Source organism: Macaca fascicularis, chromosome 11, assembly GCF_037993035.2.
Source record: "Macaca fascicularis isolate 582-1 chromosome 11, T2T-MFA8v1.1".
NCBI lineage: Eukaryota > Metazoa > Chordata > Mammalia > Primates > Cercopithecidae > Macaca > Macaca fascicularis.
This window is the reverse complement of record NC_088385.1, coordinates 126,679,911-126,700,846: the sequence shown is the minus strand read 5'-3', so window position 1 is coordinate 126,700,846 and position 20,936 is coordinate 126,679,911. Positions and strand designations below refer to the sequence as shown.

Sequence of the window (20,936 nt, the reverse complement as noted above, 5' to 3'; positions counted from 1 at the left end):
GGGACTACAGGTGCGCACCATCATGGCAGGCCAATTTTTGTATTTTTAGTAGAGATGGGGGTTCACCATGTTGGCCAGGCTAGTCTTGAACTCCTGGCCTCAAGTGATCCACCCGCCGCAGTCTCCCAAAGTGTTGGGATTACAGGCATGAGCCACTGCACCTGGCCAAAAATTTGTTGTTGTTGTTGTTGTTGTTGTTTTTTTGAGACAGTCTCACTCTGTCGCCCAGGCTGGAGTGCAGCGGTATGATCTTGGCTCACTGCAACCTCTGCCTCCCGGGTTCAAGTGATTCTCCTGCCTCAGCCTCCCGAGTAACTGGGATTACAGGCCTGCGCCACCATGCCCAGCTAATAAAAATTTGTTTTTTAAATTAGAAATTATTTTCATTCTAATATCTGAACTGTTCAAAAAATGTATGGAACATATATGTAAACTATAAAGCCTAATAATGTCATAAGCATCCACACACTCACTACCCAGTCTAAGAAATAGAACATTACTAACAAGTTCCCTTTTCCTGTGTATTCCTCCCTTATCCCGGCCCATCTTCATTCACCCACTGTACCAGCTGCTGACTTTCATGCCAGGACTGATTTGAGCAGTCAGCCTCATTTGGTGAATGATAAACTTCTGGTTGTAGCAGGAGAAGTAAAAGGGTTTCAGCTGTTCTAGAAAAAGAGCGTTTTGATGTAGAACTCTGCACATGTATGAGTTCTTAGCTAAGAACTTTTCCCTTTGGTTTGAAATTTTCTCTAAATTTGGGCGGGGTGTGGTGGCTCACACTTGTAATCCCAGCACTTTGGGAGGCTGAGGCAGGTGGATCATTTGAGACCAGGAGTTCGAGACCAGCCTGGCCAACACGGCGAAACCCCATTTTTGTACTAAAAATACAAAAATCAGCCAGGCACGGTGGTGCGCGCCTGTAGTCCCAGCTACTTGGCAGGCTGAGGTGGCAGAATCGCTTGAAGCCGGGAGATAGAGGCTGCAGTGAGCTGAGATCACACCACTGCACTCCAGCCTGGGCGACAGAGTGAGACTCCGTCTCAAAAAAAAGAAATTTTCTCTAAATTCGTTTAGCACCTCTCTCCTCTCTCATTCTGTCTCCTCCCCGTCCCCACAAGGTAAGTTTGTCAGAAGATTCTGTCTCCAGCAGAAGGCACATGAGTGGGAAAGGCATGTGGTGTCAGGTGCTTCCCTGAGGCCTTCTCTGGATCCCAGGTAAAAGCCTTGGTTCTCGACCAGGGGTAATTCTGCCTTACCAGGGGACATTTGGTAATGGCTCGAGATTTTTTTGATTGTCACAGATAGAAGTGCTGCGGGCATCTAGTGGGTCAAGGCCAGGGATACTGCTCATATCCTGCAGTGTGCAGGACAGCCCTCCCCCCACCACACAGAATGATCTGGTATGAATCGTCAATAGCACCGAGCTTGAGAGCTTTTCCTAGTTTTGCCCCACAGCTGGTATCACACTGGTGACAGTCTTTTTCTTTTCTTGGTTGCTTTTCAGATTGAGAACGGGCTCTGCATCTGTGCAGCCATGCCCAGCAAAGTCGTGATTCTCCGCTACAACGAAAACCTCAGCAAATACTGCATTCGGAAAGTAAGTCCTGGGCCTTGCCTTGGTTGAACGTGGGAAAGCCAGTCCTGCTCTCTCAGCGAGCCAGTGTGGAAAGTGCACTGTCTTGGGACACAGCCTGTACCGGGTTCTTTCCACCCTGCAGGCCTTCAGCCTGGGGTGACCTCTGTCGTGAGCGAGATCCTTCCTTTGTGGAGGATCCTCCAGGGCCACTGGTAGCTGCGATTTCCCTCCTCGCTTTTCTCCTTCCATTTGCGAACTGCCTCCCCATTGAGCCTGGTGAATTCAGCCTTTTGTTAGAACAGAAAGTTGACTGGTAGGAAAAAACAGTGGGGGGGAAAAGGGGGCACTTTCCAAGACGCTAGCAGTCCCAGGTAGCACTTTTCAGAATCTTTCTCAAATTCTAGAAGTTTCTATTAATATAACCTTCTGGACTAACCAGTGCTAGCACTATTTTAGTATATAATTAGGGAGCTGCTTCTCCTCAGAGCAGAGTGAGTTGTGATGATGACTGCAGTGTGGACGAGATGTGTGTTAGATCCTTAAATCTGCCTGGCTTCTGGAGAATGCTGTCTGATGTCCCTACCTAGGAGTGTCCCACTCCTTCTAAGCCTGATACATTTCTGGTGCTTTCATGATTAGTTTCAAAAATAAAATAAGGCTGGGAACGGTGGCTCACATCTATAATCCCAGCACTTTGGGAGGCCAAAGAGGGCAGATCGCTTGAGGTTGGGAGTTTGAGACCTGCCTGGCTAACATGGTGAAACTCTATCTCTACTCAAAATACAAAAATTAGCTGGGCATGGTGGCGGATGCTTGTTATCCCAGCTACTTGGGAGGCAGAGGCAGGAGAATTGCATGAACCTGGGAGGCGAAAGTTGCGGTGAACCAAGATTGTGCCATTGCACTCCAGCCTGGGCAACAGAGCAAGACTCCATCTCAAAAACAAACAAACAAAAAATTGAAATGGAGGGTGAATAATGTATACGGGTCATTACCTGTTAGAGAAACTGTTCCATTCTGGGCAGGGTGGTGTTAGTTTAGTCTGTGTGTTCATTGAGTGCCCACCCTGTCAGGGACTGAACGGGCTGTTTTACAAGCACCTTTCCCCACAGTTCCGAAAAGCAGGGACAGTTATTCCCAATTTTCAGGTAAGACAACTGAAGCTGGCAGAAGATCCTCAGTTACAAAGTTGAGACCAAAACTGACGTTTGATTTTGTTTTTCTACCATTTCACTATATCATGCTTCCTCAAAGTTTTCCCATACTTAGTAGGTGACCAAGAAATATTCAGTGATGATGATAATGCTCACTAAATTCTCAGAAATCATTGCTTCTTTATGATTCCCAGCCACACATTTTGAATAGGTGTGTCTGGTTTTTTGATGACATTAGGATTGGCCTAAAAACAACTAAAAATAATCAGGAAGCAGATAATTAAGATGACAATAATGATGATCATGATGATGACTGCATAGGTAATATAGGTTCGAATTAGAAACTTTAGAAGCTAGCAAAAAGAAGGAAACCCAAACCATTGCTGTTGACCACCACTGTTAATAGTTGGTGTATTTTTCCTGTCTTTTTTTTCCTTCTGATAAGAATGTTGTATTGTTCAAGTTCTGTCTCTTCATTGGAATGCTGTTTCTTTCTTTTCTTTTTTTTTTGAGACGAGGTTTTGCTCTTGTCACCCAGGCTGTAGTGCAATGGCACGATCTCAGCCCACTGCATCCTCTGCCTCCCGGGTTTGAGTGATTCTCCTGCCTCAGGCAGCCTTCTGAGTAGCTGGGATCACAGGCGTGCACCACCACACCTGGCTAATTTTTTGTATTTTTAGAGAGACAGAGTTTCACCATGTTGGCCACACTGGTCTCGAACTCCTGACCTCAGGTGATCCACCCACCTCAGCCTCCCAAAGTGCTGGGATTACAGGTGTGAGCCACTGTGCCCAGCCTGGAATGGTGTTTCTGACCCTGCCTTTTTCTGGCTGCAGTTTGACCTTATTTTCTTGGTTTTGGGTTGCGTGGAACAATAGGAAGAGATAACAAATGGATCACTGTTCATCCTGAGAGGCATGAAAGGTGAATGGGGCGTGTGCAGTGGCTCACGCTTGTAATTCTAATGCTTTGGGAGGCTGAGGTGGGAGGATTGCTTGAGCCCAGGAGTTTGAGGCTGCAGTGAGCTATGATTGTCACTGCACTCTAACCTAGGCGACAGAGCGAGACCTTGTCTCCAAAAAAAAAAAAAAAAGATAAATGGCTTTCTATGACAACATGAACAAGCTTGGTGACAATGTTCTCCAGGGCTTGGCTAGATGCTGTAGGCAGAAGCAGAATAGCTGTGGACCTTGGCTGCCCTGTGTTACCTCTCACATCCTTCTCTTCTACTCTCATGTCTCAGGAGATAGAGACCTCAGAGCCTTGCAGCTGTATCCACTTCACCAATTACAGTATCCTCATTGGAACCAATAAATTCTACGAAATCGACATGAAGCAGTACACGCTGGAGGGTAGGGACCGCCTTCTCTTTCCCACCCACCCATGGCTCAGGCCGCACTGAGACTCAGAACTCATTCCTGAAGCCCGCTTCTCGCCTGCCTTTACAGAATTCCTGGATAAGAATGACCATTCCTTGGCACCTGCTGTGTTTGCCGCCTCTTCCAACAGCTTCCCTGTCTCGATCGTGCAGGTGAACAGTGCAGGGCAGCGAGAGGAGTACTTGCTGTGTTTCCACGGTGAGTCGTGGCTGTGCCCGCTGCCCTTTTGGGTCCTCATGGACACTAGGGACCCATGAGGGGTTGGAGGAGGGTATGCGGAGTTCTGGGGCAGGATAGGTTTGACTGGGGGTACAGAGACTGTCTTTCCAGAACCACCAGGTCCCCTTGGGGAGTCTCCTCTCCACCACTAGATACTAGCGTGGTCAAACTCTATGACATTCTCTCCAAAGAGCAGGCAGTTTTTTTCCTCGTCCATCCCTTGCTCTTTCTTTCTCTCCCTCCTTTCTCTTCCTCTGTCCTCATTTCATACCCCCTCCCCTCCCCTTCCTTCCCATCCTTCCATTTGTCTTTTTCTTTGTTTACTTCTTTCTTTTCTTTCTTTCTTGGGTCCTCTCCTCCTCCCTCTCCCCCTCTCTTCCCCTCCCCCTCCACCTCCCCTTTTTTCCTGAGTCTTTCCGTCTTTCCCTGTCTGTCCTTCTTCCTGATCGCTTCATTCCCCTCTCTCTCTGTGTCTTTCTCTTCCCTCTCCTCCTCTTATTCCTTTCCTTCTTTTCACTTGAGTTCTCTTTCTTTAATAAAATTTAATAAATTAAAATAAATTAATTTTTAAAAGTCCCTCATTTTTAATAAAGCTGAGAGCTGGCTCAGCAGAGGGCCCCCGGTTTTCACAGTCAGTCCTATCTGGTCAGGGGTCCCTGGGCTCTGCTTCTTGTTCTTCCATCACCATGTGTGTCACTGATGCCCCTGCCCTTGGCTGTGCTAATGCCGGCATGCTCTTGACACCTTGCAGAGTTTGGAGTGTTCGTGGATTCTTACGGAAGACGTAGCCGCACAGACGACCTCAAGTGGAGTCGCTTACCTTTGGCCTTTGGTACGTGAGGTTCAGTGTGGGGGCTTCTCTTTTGCCAGCAGCTGGTGTCCTGGAAAAGAATTGCAGCCGGGCGTGGTGGCTCACGCCTGTAATCCCAACACTTTGGGAGGCTGAGGTGGGTGGATCATGAGGTCAGGAGTTTGAGACCAGCCTGACCAACATGGTGAAACCCCATTTCTACTAAAAATACAAAAATTAGCCGGGCGTGGTGGCGTGTGCCTGTAGTCCCAGCTACTCAGGAAGCTGAGGCAGAAGAATTGCTTGAACCTAGGAGTTGGAGGTTGCAGTGAGCCGAGATTGTGCCACTGCACTCCAGCCTGGGTGACAGAGTGAGACTCTGTCTCAAAAAACCAAAAAAAAAAAACAAAAAAAAAAACAACCGCAATTGCACGTGGAAATTTTTTTTTTTTTTTTTTGGTCTAAGCACTGTGCGTGTGAATTCCATTAGATACCAAGCACAATGTGTAACAGTCATCCAGAGAACTGTTCATGGAAAGATTCTGAGGCTTGATGAAGAGCTGCCTACGCCAGATTCACCAGCCCACAGTCCCAGCCCTGGGAAATATTTGCTAGGCTCTCATGATAGAAAGGAGCCCAATTCCCTGTGGATTTATTTCAGTCATTTCCAAAGGCTGCAGAGTGTCCCATGGCATAGCTGAACACCTGTTTACTTAACCAGTTCTAATTAGGCAAAGCAGTAAGCCATGCCTGTTTTGTTTGTAAGTGTAGACAACACTGATGAACATCCTTGTACTACTCTTTTTTGCACTTGTCAGATAGCACCCCCTGATTATAAGCTCCTAAAAGTGGAACTGGTGGATCAAAGACTAAACACACACATACATACAAATATGTACATATGTATCTGTGTGAATGTTCTGAAATGCTGTCGTGACCCAAATACCCTTCGAGGCTATTTTGTTTCTCTATTGCTGCATATTAAGCCATCTGAAAGCGTAGTGACTTCAAACAACAGCTTATCATCGGCCCTGACTCCGCGGTTTGACTGGACAGTTCTGCTTCATGTGGTATCAGCAGGGCCACTGGGACAACTAGAAAGCCCAAGACAGGCTCGCAAACATGGCCCACAATGAGTGCTGGCCATAATGTGGGTGCTCAGCTGTGGCTGGTGGCTGGCGGCCTTGTTGCTTTCCATGCTGGCTTCTTCCAAGAATACAGAAGCAGAAGCTGGCAAGCCTGCTCACTTCCACCACACTCTACTGGTTAGAGCAGACTGCAGAGTCAGCCCAGATTCCAGGCCAGGGAACTGCACCAGGGCATGCATACCAGAACCCGTGATTTAAAAAGTCTAATACCAAGTTTTGTCATAAGGAATAATAGTGCTGTTTCCCTTTAAGGCAGAAGACATTTCCAGTCCTGTCTGCTGTAGTTGCAGTGACACTGTCATACAGAGATAGAGTATTAAGAAGACCAGCAATGTCTAAATATCTGTGAACCCAGTCTTTTTTTTTTTTTTTTTTGAGTCGGATTTTCGTTCTTGTTGCCCACGCTAGAGTGCAATGGCGCAATCTCAGCTCACTGCAACCTCCGCCTCCCGGGTTCAAGCGATTCTCCTGCCTCAGCCTCCCAAGTAGCTGGGATTACAGGCACCTGCCACAACACCTGGCTAATTTTTTGTATTTTTAGTAGAGACAGGGTTTCACCATGTTGACCAGGCTGGTCTCGAACTCCTGATCTCAGGTGATCCACCTGCCTTGGCCTCCCAAAGTGCTGGGATTACAGGCATGAGCCACTGCGCTCAGCCCGAACCCAGTCTTTTTTAAAATCAAATTCTTTGATGTTTACAATCAGTTTTAAAAGGTACAATGAAAAGTCTCACCCAGTGTGTCCATCTCCCAAATTCTCCATCCCTGTTCCTTCAAAGAAAAAAAAAGCTCATATGAGTTTCTTGTCCTGCCAGTACTTTATGCAAATACTAGCACATAAAATATATATATTCTTTTTCCACCTTTTAAAAAATCAGTAAGGTAGCATACTTCCCACATGATTCTGAACCTTGCTTTTTGCACTGAGCAGTGTACCTTGGGCATTCTTTCCTATCTGTACGAAGACAGCCTTTTCATGCATGTTTACAGCTGTGCAGAATTCCATAGATGTATTATAATTTTTTTTTTTTGAGACGGAGTCTCCCTCTGTTGCCCAGGCCAGAGTGCAGTGGTGCCATCTGAGCTCACTGCCACCTCTGCCTCTTGGGTTCAAGTGATTCTCATGCCTCAGCCTCCTGAGTAGCTGGGATTACAGGCATACACCACCATGCCTGGCTAATTTTTGTGTTTTTAATAGAGATAGGGTTTCACCATGTTGGCCAGGCTGGTCTCGAACTCCTGACTTCAGGTGATCCACCCGCCTTGGACTCCCAAAGTGTTGGGATTACAGGCGTGAGCCACCACGCCCGGCCAGATGTATTATAATTTATTTAGCCAATCCTTACACTGTACACTTGAGTTGTTTTACATCTTCTGCTGTAACAAACCACATGGCAGTGAATATCCTCGAACATGCATGACTATTCTGGCACATAGATAGGTATTTGTGGGGTGAATTGCTTTACACAGGATTGCTGGGTCAAAGAATGCATTGCAGCCAGATTTTGATTTTCCCTCTTTTCACCATTCTTTGGCCCACACTGTGCCTGCATGGTGATCACACAGCCTACAGAGAACCCTATCTGTTTGTGACCCACTTCAACTCACTCGAAGTAATTGAGATCCAGGCACGCTCCTCGGCAGGGTAAGCATTATCCTACCATGCTTGGAAAACCTCAGCTGTTGGGGTAGGTGTTGGGGCTGGCTGCATGTTCCTGCCTAACCTGCCTAGCAATAGAGGTAGCCTGCAATGAAGGTAACTGGAACTCTGGGACTCTGCAGGACCCCTGCCCGAGCGTACCTGGACATCCCGAACCCACGCTACCTGGGCCCTGCCATTTCCTCGGGAGCGATTTACTTGGCATCCTCATACCAGGATAAATTAAGGGTCATTTGCTGCAAGGGAAACCTCGTGAAGGAGTCTGGCACTGAACACCACCGGGGCCCGTCCACCTCCCGCAGGTAACCAGCTTCTCCTCTTCCTCAGTACTGGGGGCAACGTGCTTTTCTGCAAGGCAGAAGGAAATGATACTAAACCAGTAGAATGTTTCCCAATCTTCACTGTGTCCGTAAGCTCAAACCACTCATTTCTTTGCAATCTGCAGCACTGAAATGACACAGACCTTTATGAGCATCAGGAGAATTCGAAAATACCACCTTGTAAAAGTCAGAGGGGAGAGGTCTGATCTATCTCTCACGGGTATTTTCATTGGATTGGTGAAAAATGCAGCACAAATTAGGAATTTATTGCTTTAGCAGGTATTTTGTGGTGCTAGTTGGGCTTGTGGGGGAGGGAGAATGGTGAATAAAACAGACACAGCCCCTCCGTGATGGCACTCACAGCTCAGTGGGAGAGATGCTGGCAATCATAGATTAGGGCATGGAAGGATGAGGCCCTGGTGGGGTGATTTAAAGCCTGGACATGGAGGTGAGGGAGGATTTCCCATCAGATATGAGGTGGGGGCAGGGGGACCAGTGACGGATGCTCAGGCAGGAGGGAAGGCAAGCCATGCCTGGAGGTCCAGAGGTGTGAGGTCGTGAGAGCAGGTCAGGGACTCCGGCCAGCCTGGTGCCTTCGCTGGAATGCGAGACCTCCTGGACAGGACTGGACTCAAACAGCCATTGATAAAGAAGCAGTTAAATAAATTAAAGTACAGCCCTGGGAAGGAATGTTGTGCAGGCATCTGGGGAAAAATGAATGAAGAACTCACACTGACATGGAGCAATCGCCAGGACACATCAAGATACAGGAGAGTATACAGAATATGCTGCCACTTGTATTAAAAAGGAGGGGAGGTGGTGCAGTGACTCACGCCTGTAATCCCAGCACTTTGGGAGGCCAGGGCGGGCAGATCACTTGATCCCAGGAGTTCAAGACCAGCCTGGGCAACGTGGTAAAACCCCATCTCTACTAAAAATACAAAAATTAGCCAGGTATGGTGTGTGCTTGTAATCCCAGCTACTCTGGAGGCTGAGGTGGCGGGGATTGCTTGAGCCCGGGAGGCGAAGGTTACAGTGAGCCGAGATCACGCCACTGTACTCCAGCCTGGGCAGAGTGAGACCCTATCTCAAAACCAAAAAAGGAGGGAAAAGGCACTTCCAGAATGCCAGAGTAAGGACCTCTGACAATGTGTTTCTCCATAAAAGCAACGGGACCACTGGCAGTTATAAAAATCAACTTTTCAGAGCTCTGGAAATTAATCCTTTGAGCGGCCACTCTCAGGCAGGGTCAAACCAAAAGAGTCAGGAGCACATGATTATTTGACACCTTTGCTTTTCCTGCAAGTTCCTGAGATCAAAACCACATTGAACAAGCATGTTGCAGAAAAGGCCTTTTCTTAAAAGGCATTCTTTTTCAATTTTATTTTTTAAATTTTACTTGTTTTTGAATTGATAATCTAATCACAGGGCACAGAATTCAAAGGATAAAAAAGGTATACAGTACAGAGCCTCTCTTCTGGATCTCGCTTGCCTCCTAACTCTCCTCACCCCCTCTCTCCAGGTCCCCAACTGGGAAGGAACCAATTTTGTGAAGTTTTTGTGTTTCCATTTAGGAATCCTTTATGCTGATACAGCCAGCCCTCTCTGTCTATAGGTTATGCCTCTGTAGATTCAACACACCATGGATTGAAAATATTTGAAAAAATAATTTTGTTTGTACTGCACATGTTCAGGCTTTTACAAATTGTCATTATTCCCTAAACAATACAGTATAACAGCTATTTACAGAGCATTTACATTGTATTAGGTGCTATAAGTAATCTAGAGATGATTTAAAGTGTACAACAGGATGTGTGTAGGTTATATGCAAATACACCCCCCCCCTACTTTTTTTTTGGGACAGGGTCTCTGTCGTCTAGGCTGGAATGCAGTGGTACGATCACAGCTCACTGTAGCCTCGACCTCCCTGGGCTCAGATGATCCTCCTACCTCAGCCTGCTGAGTAGCTGGGATTATAGGCATGCACCACCACACTCGGCTAATTTTTGTATTTTTTTGTAGAGATGGGGTTTTACCATGTTGCCCAGGCTGGTCTCAAACTCCTAGGCTCAAGTGATCTGCCACCTGGGCCTCCCAAAGTGCTAGGTTTATAGGCCTGAAGCACTGCGTCTGGCCCTACACCATTGAATATAAGAGATGTGAGCATCCACAGATTTTGGTATCCACAGGAAGTCCTGGAACCAGTCCCCCAGGCCACCAAGGGATGGCTGTACAACCAAATGTACAGAGTCAGATCCACTGCTCTGATAATGGGCCTTTTCCAGGGAGCATAGCTAGGCAGGTCAGATAGCGACAGGTTTCTGGTGATGGGGCTTTTTGGGGAGCTTCAGTCCTGATCTGCTCCCTCCAGTGGCTACTAGACTGCTGGTTTTCACAGCTACTGTGGTTCTAAGGACATGGTTTCAACTCTTCCACAGATCTGGGGAGAGGGGAGTGGGTATAGGGCAAGTTGAAATGTCACAAAACATTCGGTTCTTGCTGAGATTCCTTTTTCTTGCATAAATACTCTTTGAATTGTTGCAGGCCTTTTTTGCAACATGCTTGTTCAGCGTGGTTTTGATCCCAGGAACTTGCTGGAAAAGCAGAGGTGCCAAATACCTATGTGCTCCTGACTCTTTTGGTTTGACCCTGCCTCGAGAGTGGCCTCTTAAAGGGCTAGGGTTAATTTCCAGAGCTCTGAAAAGTTGATTTTGACAATTGCCAGTGATCTTGTTGCTTTTATGGAGAAGCAGGTTGTCAGAGGTCCTTACTCTGGCATTCTGGAAGTGCCCTTCCCCTCCTTGTGTTTTTTTTTTTGTTACGGTCTCACTCTGTGCCCAGGCTGGAGTACAGTGGCGTGATCTCGGCTCACTGCAACCTCCGCCTCCTGGGCTCAAGAGAGCCCCTGACTTCAGCCTCCTGCCGAGTAGCTGGGACTATAGGCGCCCGCCACACCTGGCTAATTTTTGTATTTTTTGTAGAGACAAGGTTTTACCACGTTGCCCAGGCTGGTCTTGAACTCCTGGGCTCGAGCACTTTGCCCGCCCTGGCCTCCCAAAGTGCTGGGATTACAGGCGTGAGCCACTGCACGCGACCACCCCTCCTTTTTAACACAAGTGGCAGCATATTCTGCATACTCTCCTGTACCTTGATGTGTCTTGGTAATTGCTCCATATCAGTGTGAGAGGTAGTTCTTCATTCATTTCTCCCCAGATGCCTGTACAACCTTCCTTATCAGAGCTGTACCTTAATTCGTTTAACTGCTTCTTCATCAATGGCTGTTTGTCTCCAGTCTGTTGCTGCAATAAATGACTTTCTCCTTACGCCATTTTACATGCTGTAGGATAAATTCCAAGAGAAGGAATGAATGGGTGATGGCTGAGGTGCATTTGTAAATCTGATGGACAGTGTGGAGTTTTCTGCCCTGAAGGCTTCTCCCATTTACAGTCCCACCAACTGCATGTGGAAGTGGGGCTGGCCTCGTCTTGACACAGTGCTGGGAGCTAGATCCAGCTCGAGGTGTAGGAAGTTTGAAACCTTGGCCTGCAAAGAAGGTCTGAGATTATTTAACCCAGGGAATAAATGGCCTAAGATAATCTTCTGGACTGATTTACCAGCCCTGTGTGTCTACCTTATAAATAGTTATGTGGACCCCATACCATATGCCTGACATAATGTCTATGGCTGGGGATACAGAGATGTAGAAAGCATTGTTCTTATATTCCAAGGGCCCATAATTTGGTGGAAGAACCACAACTAATATTACAAAATACCAAGATCTTAGGCAAGACTGTCCTAATGAATGGTCTCTCTTTTGTTGATGTATAGGAGCTAATTAATCTGAAATGTTTAGTTAGTGTGGTTTTAACCTGAGGAACTTGCTGAAAAACCAGAAGTGCCAATAATTAAATGCTCCTAACTCTTGGCTTGGCCCTGCTTCAAGAGTGACTGCTTAGTGTGCCACAGTCCTCCCCTGAAAATGTCTAGATCTTCTTTAAGTAGTTCCCAAGTCATGCCAGAAACACATTGAAATATTGTAATTAGATTTTTTTCCTCTGTTGCCTCACTAGATAGGTACCCAGGCACCTTGCTTTTGAGACTATATAGTCTCTCAAAGGAATTGCTTACTATGTGATCAAAACAGTTCCAGTTCCTGTGAATGAGGGGCAGAAAAGTGTTTGCTTTCCTGTGTTACGTCTGGAAAATCAGTAGTTGGTTATCTCTTGGCTTATAGAACGATCTTTTGGTCGCTGACTTCTTTGGGCAGTTGAAGGTTGGCTTTCTGGGTCTGATTCACTGCAGGCTTCGTTGCCCTGGTCTGTTTAGCAGAGCAGGAAACATAACTCCTTGCCAAAAAGACCATAAAATTGATGTGGTAGATTATGGGTCATTAATGGATAAGGAGATGGAAGACTGCCCACTTGGCTTGAAATGATGGGTGTGTTCCTCCCTCCCGTTAATCTCAGCTGACGTCCTGAATGGCCTTCCCTTGAGCAATCCTTCTTCCCCTGGGCAGTGAGCACCCTCTCATTTGTTTTATGATGGTTCCCTGTGGACACATCTTATCATTTCTTTTCCATTACAAGTAGGCTTAATGTAGTTCTCCTACTCGGAATTTATTTTTTTATTTGTCTTCCAGATTTCAAAGCCATATGGCTAGAGATGAATATAAACCTTGATTTCAAGATGTTGAAATCTGCATTATCTTAAATCTTACTGCTGCACAGACAGGGGTTCTGGTCTTCTGAGCATTTGCTGTCTGAATCTCCAAACATTATAGTCACATGAGAAAGCAAGAGCATGGCATGAAACTATTCACTATGAACTGAGCCCTTATGAAATTATCTCTGCACACCAACCTCTCTGTTACACTGTAGAGGAGGAACTGGCAAACTTTTTCTGCACAGGTCTAGATGGTAAATATTTTCGGCTTTGTGAGCCATATGGTCTCTGTCTCAGCTGCTCAGCCCTGTTGTGGTCATGCGGAAGCAGCTGTAAGACAATGCATAACCAGATGGGCATGGCTTCATTCCAATAAAACTTTATTTATAAAAACAAGCATCTTCCGGATTTGGCCCTCAAGCCTGTTCTAAAGTCTCTCCTTCCACAGTAAATGCTGTCTTTGCTGTCGCTTCTCAATTATGGACGTTGACAGAGGAGGTTCTGATATAGTTAGACCAGTAATTGAAGAAAGAAATGAACAAGTTGATAAAATGATAGCCTCTTCCAATGAGAAGGATTTAAATATCAAGGACTAAGATAGTCCTTTGGGAAAACCAATGATGCTCTACACTTCTCTTTTTCTAATTTTTAGTTTTAGTTTTTTAGAAGTGGGGTCTTGCCATATTGCCTGGGCTGGTCTCGAACTCCTGGGCTCAAGTGATTTTCCTTCCTTAGCCTTCCTAATAGCTAGGACTACAGGCATGCATCACTGTGCCCGGCTTTTTCGAATATTTTCGAAGAGCCTTCTTTAGGATCTTACTGCAAAAGTCCAACGTGTCCAACGTTGATGTCAGAGCATGTTAGCAACAATTTTGTTGAGAGAATTAGCACAAAACAAATCATTCTGTGATTCATACTGGATTCATTTTTGGAATCAGCTGCATTGTAATTTAAATACTAAAAAATATCTAGCATAAAATAAGTTTATATTCCAAGATAAAGCCTTAATCAAACAGAATATGTTTTCAAGTAATATTCACTATAATTTTTTTCCCCCATTTTAAGTAGGGCCTTTTCCAAGCATGAATTATGCTGAGATAACAGGGACTCTAGTACTTTTTGAGCTGATCGAGGGTGGGAAAGAATTGACTCAGAAGGCTACATTTCAGTTCTCTCTGTGTTTCTGGGTCTTACTACATCTTCAGAGAGGGAGTTTGGGCCCCGGGTCTGCTGAAATCTTCATTTGAAATATCCAGGCCAGGAATGGGTGGAGGGTTGGGTTGGGTGGTACAAAAAGGCCCCAGTGTTTTCAACTGTTTGGTTACTAATTATCAACCTTTGAGGCCTGGGATATTTTCTGAGCCTGCTCTACTGTTTTTGTCTGCCCTGCTTAGTTTCCTGACTCTATCAGGCCTGATCCCTACACCTCTCGGTCATCTTATTGCCATGACTGAGAACCACCAACCTTCTGAGCATCTGCATTCGCATCAGGTGTCAGAGAGACTCTTGGAAAGCCACCTGGGGCGAGAGGTGACCAAACACCAGACCCAGGAGTGGGACAGACATGGCAGTTAACAGTGATGAGTACAGGGTTTCCCCAAACTGCTCCCTTGTACTGAGGGCCTTTGTGGGCCCCTGACTTCTGGGTCTTAGCAGGCTGACCTCCTAGATGAAGACTTCCTTGTGTGCCTTCTAGGCTCTGGGAAATACTAGGTCAGTAGGATATAGTATGGGGCTTATGACATCAAACTGGTCTTTTTTTTGTTTTTGAGACGGAGTCTCGCTTTGTCACCCAGGCTGGAATGCAGTGGCTCGATCTTGACTCACTGCAACCTCCACCTCCTGGGTTCAAGTAATTCTCCTGCCTCAGCCTCCTGAGTAGCTGGGACTACAGGCACATGTCACCACGCCTGGCTAATTTTTGTATTTTAAGTAGAGATGGGGTTTCACCATGTTGGCCAGGCTGGTCTCGAACTCCTGACCTCGTGATCCACCTGCCTCGGCGTCCCAAAGTGCTGGGATTACAGGTGTGTGCCACTGCGCCCGACCTATCCAGCTGGTCTTTATTGGAATCCCAGCTTGACCACTCATTAGCTCAGGTGAGTCACCTAACTCTTGTCTGTCCCCATTTTCTTGCTTGTACAGTGAGGGTCATGCTTGTTCCTAGCTCAAGAGCTGCTGTGATGGTTTAATGAGATGATGAGAGGTGGCAGGTGAAGAGCTTAGCACAGGCCTGGCGCACAGTATGTGTTCAGTAAATGAAAGCCTGCACTGAGGAAGGTGGGTTGTCTTTTGTTGCCATCTTTGCTGTCTTCCCTGTCTTTGCTGCCAAAAATCAAACGCAGGCAAAGTCCAAAGAACTCCAGGTCTAATCTGTTGATAATCAGTGGTGAGGCCGGGTCAAGCTGGGGGTTCTGCAGGGAAGAAGGAAAATGCCCCTCTGGGATTGTGGCCTCGCAGCTCCCTACGTTCCTCTTTTGTCGCCAGCAGCCCCAACAAGCGAGGACCGCCCACGTACAACGAGCACATCACCAAGCGCGTGGCCTCCAGCCCGGCGCCGCCCGAAGGCCCCAGCCACCCCCGAGAGCCAAGCACACCCCACCGCTACCGCGAGGGGCGGACCGAGCTGCGCAGGGACAAGTCTCCTGGCCGCCCCCTGGAGCGGGAGAAGTCCCCGGGCCGGATGCTCAGCACACGGAGAGAGCGGTCCCCTGGGAGGCTGTTTGAAGACAGCAGCAGGGGCCGGCTGCCTGCGGGAGCCGTGAGGACCCCGCTGTCCCAGGTGAACAAGGTGAGGCAACGTCCCGAGGCCTGTGTGTCTGTTGCGGAGGCCAAGAGTGACTTGGGGAACTGGGACCCCCACGGGGCCACTGTTGTTTAAAAAAGGAACTCCATGACTGTAATTCAGACTTTGTGAGACACAGGAGTTTAGGAAGAAAATGTACTCTAAGAAATAGCTTCCTGGCCGGGTGAGGTGGCTCACGCCTGCAATCCCAGCACTTTGGGAGGCTGAGGCGGGCGAATCACGAGGTCAGGAGATCCAGACCATCCTAACATGGTGAAACCCTGTCTCTACTAAAAAAAAATAGAAAAAATTAGCCAAGTGTGGTGACAGGCGCCTGTAGTCCCAGCTACTCGGGAGGCTGAGGCTGTGAACCCAGGAGGCGGAGCTTGCAGGGAGCCGAGATGGCGCCACTGCACTCCAGCCTGGGCGACAGAGCAAGACTCTGTCTCAAAAAAAAGAAAAAAGAAAAAAGAAATAGCTTCCTAAGCAAATGGATAACGTGTATGTGATTAAAAAGGAAAACATGTATGTGTATAACTCAAAATATAATAGCTACCAAAAAATATGTTTTCCTTTCTCCAGAGGCAAGTGGTAGCAGTTTCTAGAGATAGTCTGTGCATACAAGCAAATATGTGTGCTCTCCTTTTTAAAACCCGAATGATAGCATCCTATATAAAATGTTCCATGCTTTACTATACATACAGATTCATACACATACACACATATGCTTTTTTTTTTTTTTTTTTTGAGAGAGCATCTTGCTCTGTTACCCAGGCTGGAGTGCAGTGGCGTGATTATAGCTCACGGCAGCCTCGAACTCCTGGGCTCAAGCGATCCTCTCACTTCAGCCTCCTGAGTAGTTGGGAATATGGGCTGTAGCTACCATGTCTGGCTTTTTCCCCCACTTTTTGTTTGTTTTTGTTTTTGGTTGTTTTAGAGACACGGTCTTACTGTGTTGCCCAGGCTGGAGTGCAGTGGCGTGATCATAGCTCACCACGGCGTTGAACTCCTGGGCTCAAGTGATCCTCCAGCCTCAGCCTCTTGAATAGCTGGGACTACAGGCTTAAGCCACCATCTGTCTAATTCCCACCCCCACCCCCCTTTTTATTTTTTTTAGAGACAGAATGTCGCTGTGTGCCCAGGCTGGTCTTGAACTCCTAAGCTCAAGCAGTCCTCGCACCTTGGCCTCCCAAAATGCTGGGATTACAGGCATGAGTCACCACGCTCGGCCCACTCATGTGTATATATAAATTGTTTTTCTGGAAGGCTACACAGAAAAGTGTTCACAGTGGTTGCCTTCCAGAAGAACTTTGAACTTTTATAAATGTTTAAATCATGGGCATGAATGATCTGTGTAATTTTTAGGTTCGCGATCGAGGAGAGGGATAGGTGTTGAAGACCAGGGGCTCCCCCAGGCAGGGGATGGCTCAAGTGCTTGGTGCCTCCTCAGCAGGCTAAGCAGGCCAAGGAGCCACCTTTCTGCCATTTGGGGCTGATTTTCTGGGTGGCATTCTCCTTCTGATGCCACGTGCAGTTCACCTGCTGGTAAAGAAAGAAGGAAACACCATCCATGTGGCTTCTTATCCCTCCCAGTTGACCGGTGAAACTGTGTCTGTGCGTGTGTGTGCGTTAACATGCTTACAGCAACACAGGTACACACACGGCTTTCGGATTTTCCAGTGAGTTTCACTCCCTGGCTTTCCCAGGCTCTGGAGCGGGTGCTGCCCTGCTGAGTACTCACTGCTAACTGCTGAAGGGGATAGCCCAGGGGCTGCAGATTCCCATTTGCATTGTGCAAGGTGAGCACAGCAACTTCTGGCCTCGGATGGCTAACACTCCTCCTCCTTATTTCATTCCTAGGTCTGGGACCAGTCTTCAGTATAAATCTCAGCCAGAAAAGCCAACTCCTCATCTCGATCTGCAGGAAACACCAAACACACCATGGAACTCTGCTGATGGGGACCCAAGCGCCCACGTTCTCAGCCACCCTCTGGCTCAGTGGGGCCCAGACCCACCTCAGCACGGACACCCCTGTCTCCAGGAGGGGCAGGTGGCTGAGGCTCTTCGGAGCTGTCAGGCCTGGTGCCTGCTCTGGGCACCTCCCTGCAGCCATCTCTTTGCACTTTGTTACTCTTTCAAAGCATTCACAAACTTTTGTACCTAGCTCTAGCCTGTACCAGTTAGTTCATCAAAGGAAACCAACCGGGATGCTGACTACGACGTGGTTAGAATCCTAATTAGCTACTTTAATATCCTAGGATTGGTTGGTTTTTCTTTTTTTTTTCCTTTGTTTCTTTTTTTTTTTTTTAAAGACAACAGAATTCTTAATAGATTTGAATAGCAACGTATTTCCTGTTGTAGTCATTTTTAGCTAGATCACATCATCAGGTCTTTGCTACCGAGGCGTAGTATAGAAGAGTCCCGGTCAGTTGGCCAACCTCCTGCAGCCACGTAGGTTCATCCTTGTTCCTGTTCATTCTCATAGATGGCCCTGCTTTCCCCAGGGTGACATCATAGCCAAATGTTTACTGTTTTCATTGCCTTTTATGGCCTTGACGACTTCCCCTCCCACCAGCTGAGAATGTACAGAGGTCATCGGGCCTCAGCTCGGAGGCAGTGACTTGAGGTCATCGGGCCTCAGCTCAGAGGCAGTGACTTGGGGCCAAGGGACCTCGAGACGCTTTCCTTCCCCGCCCCCCAGCGTCATCTCCCCAGCCTGCTGTTCCCGCTTGCCATATAGCTTTGGCCAGGAAAGCATGCAATAGACTTGCTCGGAGCCCAGCACTCCTGGGTCTCGGGGTCGGGGAGGGGACGGGGGCACCCACCTCCTGTCTGTGACAGTGTGTTGTTCCCCACTGTGGGATGGGGAAGAGGCCCGTCGGGAGTTCTGCATGGCGGTTTACTGCATGTGCTGCCCCCTTGGGTTGCTCTGCCAATGTATTAACACCATCCCATAGTTCCTGCCGAATCGAGACCCTCTGACGACTTGCCGACTAACTGGCCACCACAAGCTGCAGTCTGTAGCACTGAACAAACAAAAAAAAACAAAACGCTCAAGCCTTACGACCAGAGAAGGATTTCAGCAAACCACCACCTCCCACTCAGTGTCCCCTCCGAGCTTCACACTTCCCTGCCTGCCGAGGATGACTCTGTTCACACCCAATCCAGCGCGGTTCTACCCCACGAAACTGTGACTTCCCAAATGAGCCTTTCCCTAGGGCTAGGGGACCTGAGACCAGGAAGTGTGAGAAAGCAGCCGCAGCTCAACTCTTCCAGCTCCGCCCGGGTTGGGAAGTCCTTAGGTGCAGTGCGGCTCCCACTGGGTCTCCGGACCCTCCTATTTGAGTATGAAATTCCTGGCAACTGGTATAGAACCAACCTAGAGGCTTTGCAGTTGGCAAGCTAACTCGCGGCCTTATTTCTGCCTTTAATCTCCCACAAGGCATCTGTTGCTTTGGGTCCTCCACGACTCTTAGGCCCGCCTCAACAACCCAGGCACCTCCTAGGTAGGCTCAAAGGTAGACCCGTTTCCACCGCAGCAGGTGAACACAACCGTGTTTTCAACCATGTGTCCACAGTTCAGATCCCTTTCCAGATCGCAACCTGGCCTGCATCCCAGCTCCTTCCTGCTCGTGTCTTAACCTAAGTGCTTTCTTGTTTGAAACGCCTACAAACCTCCATGTGGTAGCTCCTTTGGCAAATGTCCTGCTGTCGCGTTTCATGTGTTGCTTGGAGTCTGTGGGGTCGTACTCCCTCCCCTCCCGTCCCCAGGGCAGATTTGATTGAATGTTTGCTGAAGTTTTTGTCTCTTGGTCCACAGTATTTGGAAAGGTCACTGAAAATTGGTCTTTCAGTCTTGGCATTTCATTTAGGATCTCCATGAGAAACGGGCTTCCTGAGCCCTGAAAATGTATATTGTGTGTCTCATCTGTGAACTGCTTCCTGCTATATAGAACTAGCTCAAAAGACTGTACATATTTACAAGAAACTTTATATTCGTAAAAAAAAAAAAAAGAGGAAATTGAATTGGTTTCTACTTTTTTATTGTAAAAGGTGCATTTTTCAACACTTCCTTTTGGTTTCAATGGTGGTAGTTGTGGACAGCCATCTTCACTGGAGGGTGGGGAGCCCCGTGAGACCACCAAGATGCCAGCAGGAAATATCGTAACACGAAATTGCTGTCAAAAGCTTATTAGCATCAATCAAGATTCTAGGTCTCCAAAAGTACAGGCTTTTTCTTCATTACCTTTTTTATTCAGAACGAGGAAGAGAACACAAGGAATGATTCAAGATCCACCTTGACAGGAATGAACTTTGTTGTTGAACAATTAGTGAAATAAAGCAATGATCTAAAAATGTGTGCTTTAGTGCAATGACCTCTTCTTTTTTTGAGACTATGAAAGAAAAACTATCACCAGCGTGTCAGTGTAGGTGTATTGTCATGGACGGGACCTTCTTTACGCTGTGGGGAGGGTTTTCCTCTGGAGTGGGATAGAGGAAGCCACGTGGTGGTGAGGGCACACTGCTATCCTGGAGTTAAGCAATTGGCGGCATTCTCTACCAAGAGTGTGACATTGTGGAAATTCGGTCAGTACTTCCAGTGAACCATGAATTGGCTATTAAGGTCATATTATAGGACTGCAGAGCTGGAAAGCTCTTTAAGCTGTCACAAAGGCCATTTGGAAAGGATGACTCAAGAACGGATTACCCACTTCCATAATCAGCTAACCAGGAACAGGTCAGCTCAAGATTTCTTTCATCTATTATGATAAGGCCAACTACAATTTAATAATGTAGATTTCTTTGTAGGGAAGAATTCAAATCAAAGGTAATTCAAAATGAAAATACTCCCATTTTTAACTAGATGAACTTTTACAGTCTGCAAGATAAATTTTTTCTCATTCTTTAGTTTGTTAGTATAAACTTGCTCCATCCAGACAAACAAGGGTTTTGGCAAATGGTGATGTTTTTGTTTTCATGGCTCCTGTGGGTTGTAGTCTTTGAATTTTTATTTTCTAATGAAGTCGTCTGACCACGGTCAAAATTGGGCTCACAGAGTCGTATCTGTCATTCGTTGCTTGTGATGGGACCCACAGATGCAGTTCTGTTCTTTTTGGTGTTACTGTTGGGCATGAAAATCCACCACAAGGTCATAATTATAAGAATGAAAATAATTCAGAAGCTGAAGCAGTGAAATGTGGAACCTTTCTTTCCTTGTAGCATTAGGAAAATGTCTGTTC

The 20,936-nt window shown here is 47.1% G+C and overlaps 1 protein-coding gene across 38 annotated transcripts in view; it reads left to right on the top strand.

Annotated features, from left to right (window-relative positions):
- Nucleotides 1–20,052, top strand: part of CIT (citron rho-interacting serine/threonine kinase) — a 195,767-nt gene extending 175,715 nt beyond the window's left edge. For 29 of the 38 annotated variants that reach the window (XM_074008011.1, XM_074008009.1, XM_074008010.1 and 26 more), the window contains 8 exons: nucleotides 1,508–1,600; nucleotides 3,977–4,085; nucleotides 4,182–4,310; nucleotides 5,083–5,163; nucleotides 7,836–7,914; nucleotides 8,052–8,231; nucleotides 15,399–15,702; nucleotides 17,557–20,052. In XM_074008011.1, coding sequence (XP_073864112.1) covers nucleotides 1,508–1,600; nucleotides 3,977–4,085; nucleotides 4,182–4,310; nucleotides 5,083–5,163; nucleotides 7,836–7,914; nucleotides 8,052–8,231; nucleotides 15,399–15,702; nucleotides 17,557–17,580 — 999 coding nt within the window. In that variant the 3' untranslated portion in view covers nucleotides 17,581–20,052. The remainder of the gene's footprint in view (nucleotides 1–1,507; nucleotides 1,601–3,976; nucleotides 4,086–4,181; nucleotides 4,311–5,082; nucleotides 5,164–7,835; nucleotides 7,915–8,051; nucleotides 8,232–15,398; nucleotides 15,703–17,556) is intronic. The other 9 variants (XM_065524873.2, XM_074008008.1, XM_074008005.1 and 6 more) reach the window with 2 other exon arrangements.
- Nucleotides 20,053–20,936: the final 884 nt, after the last annotated feature.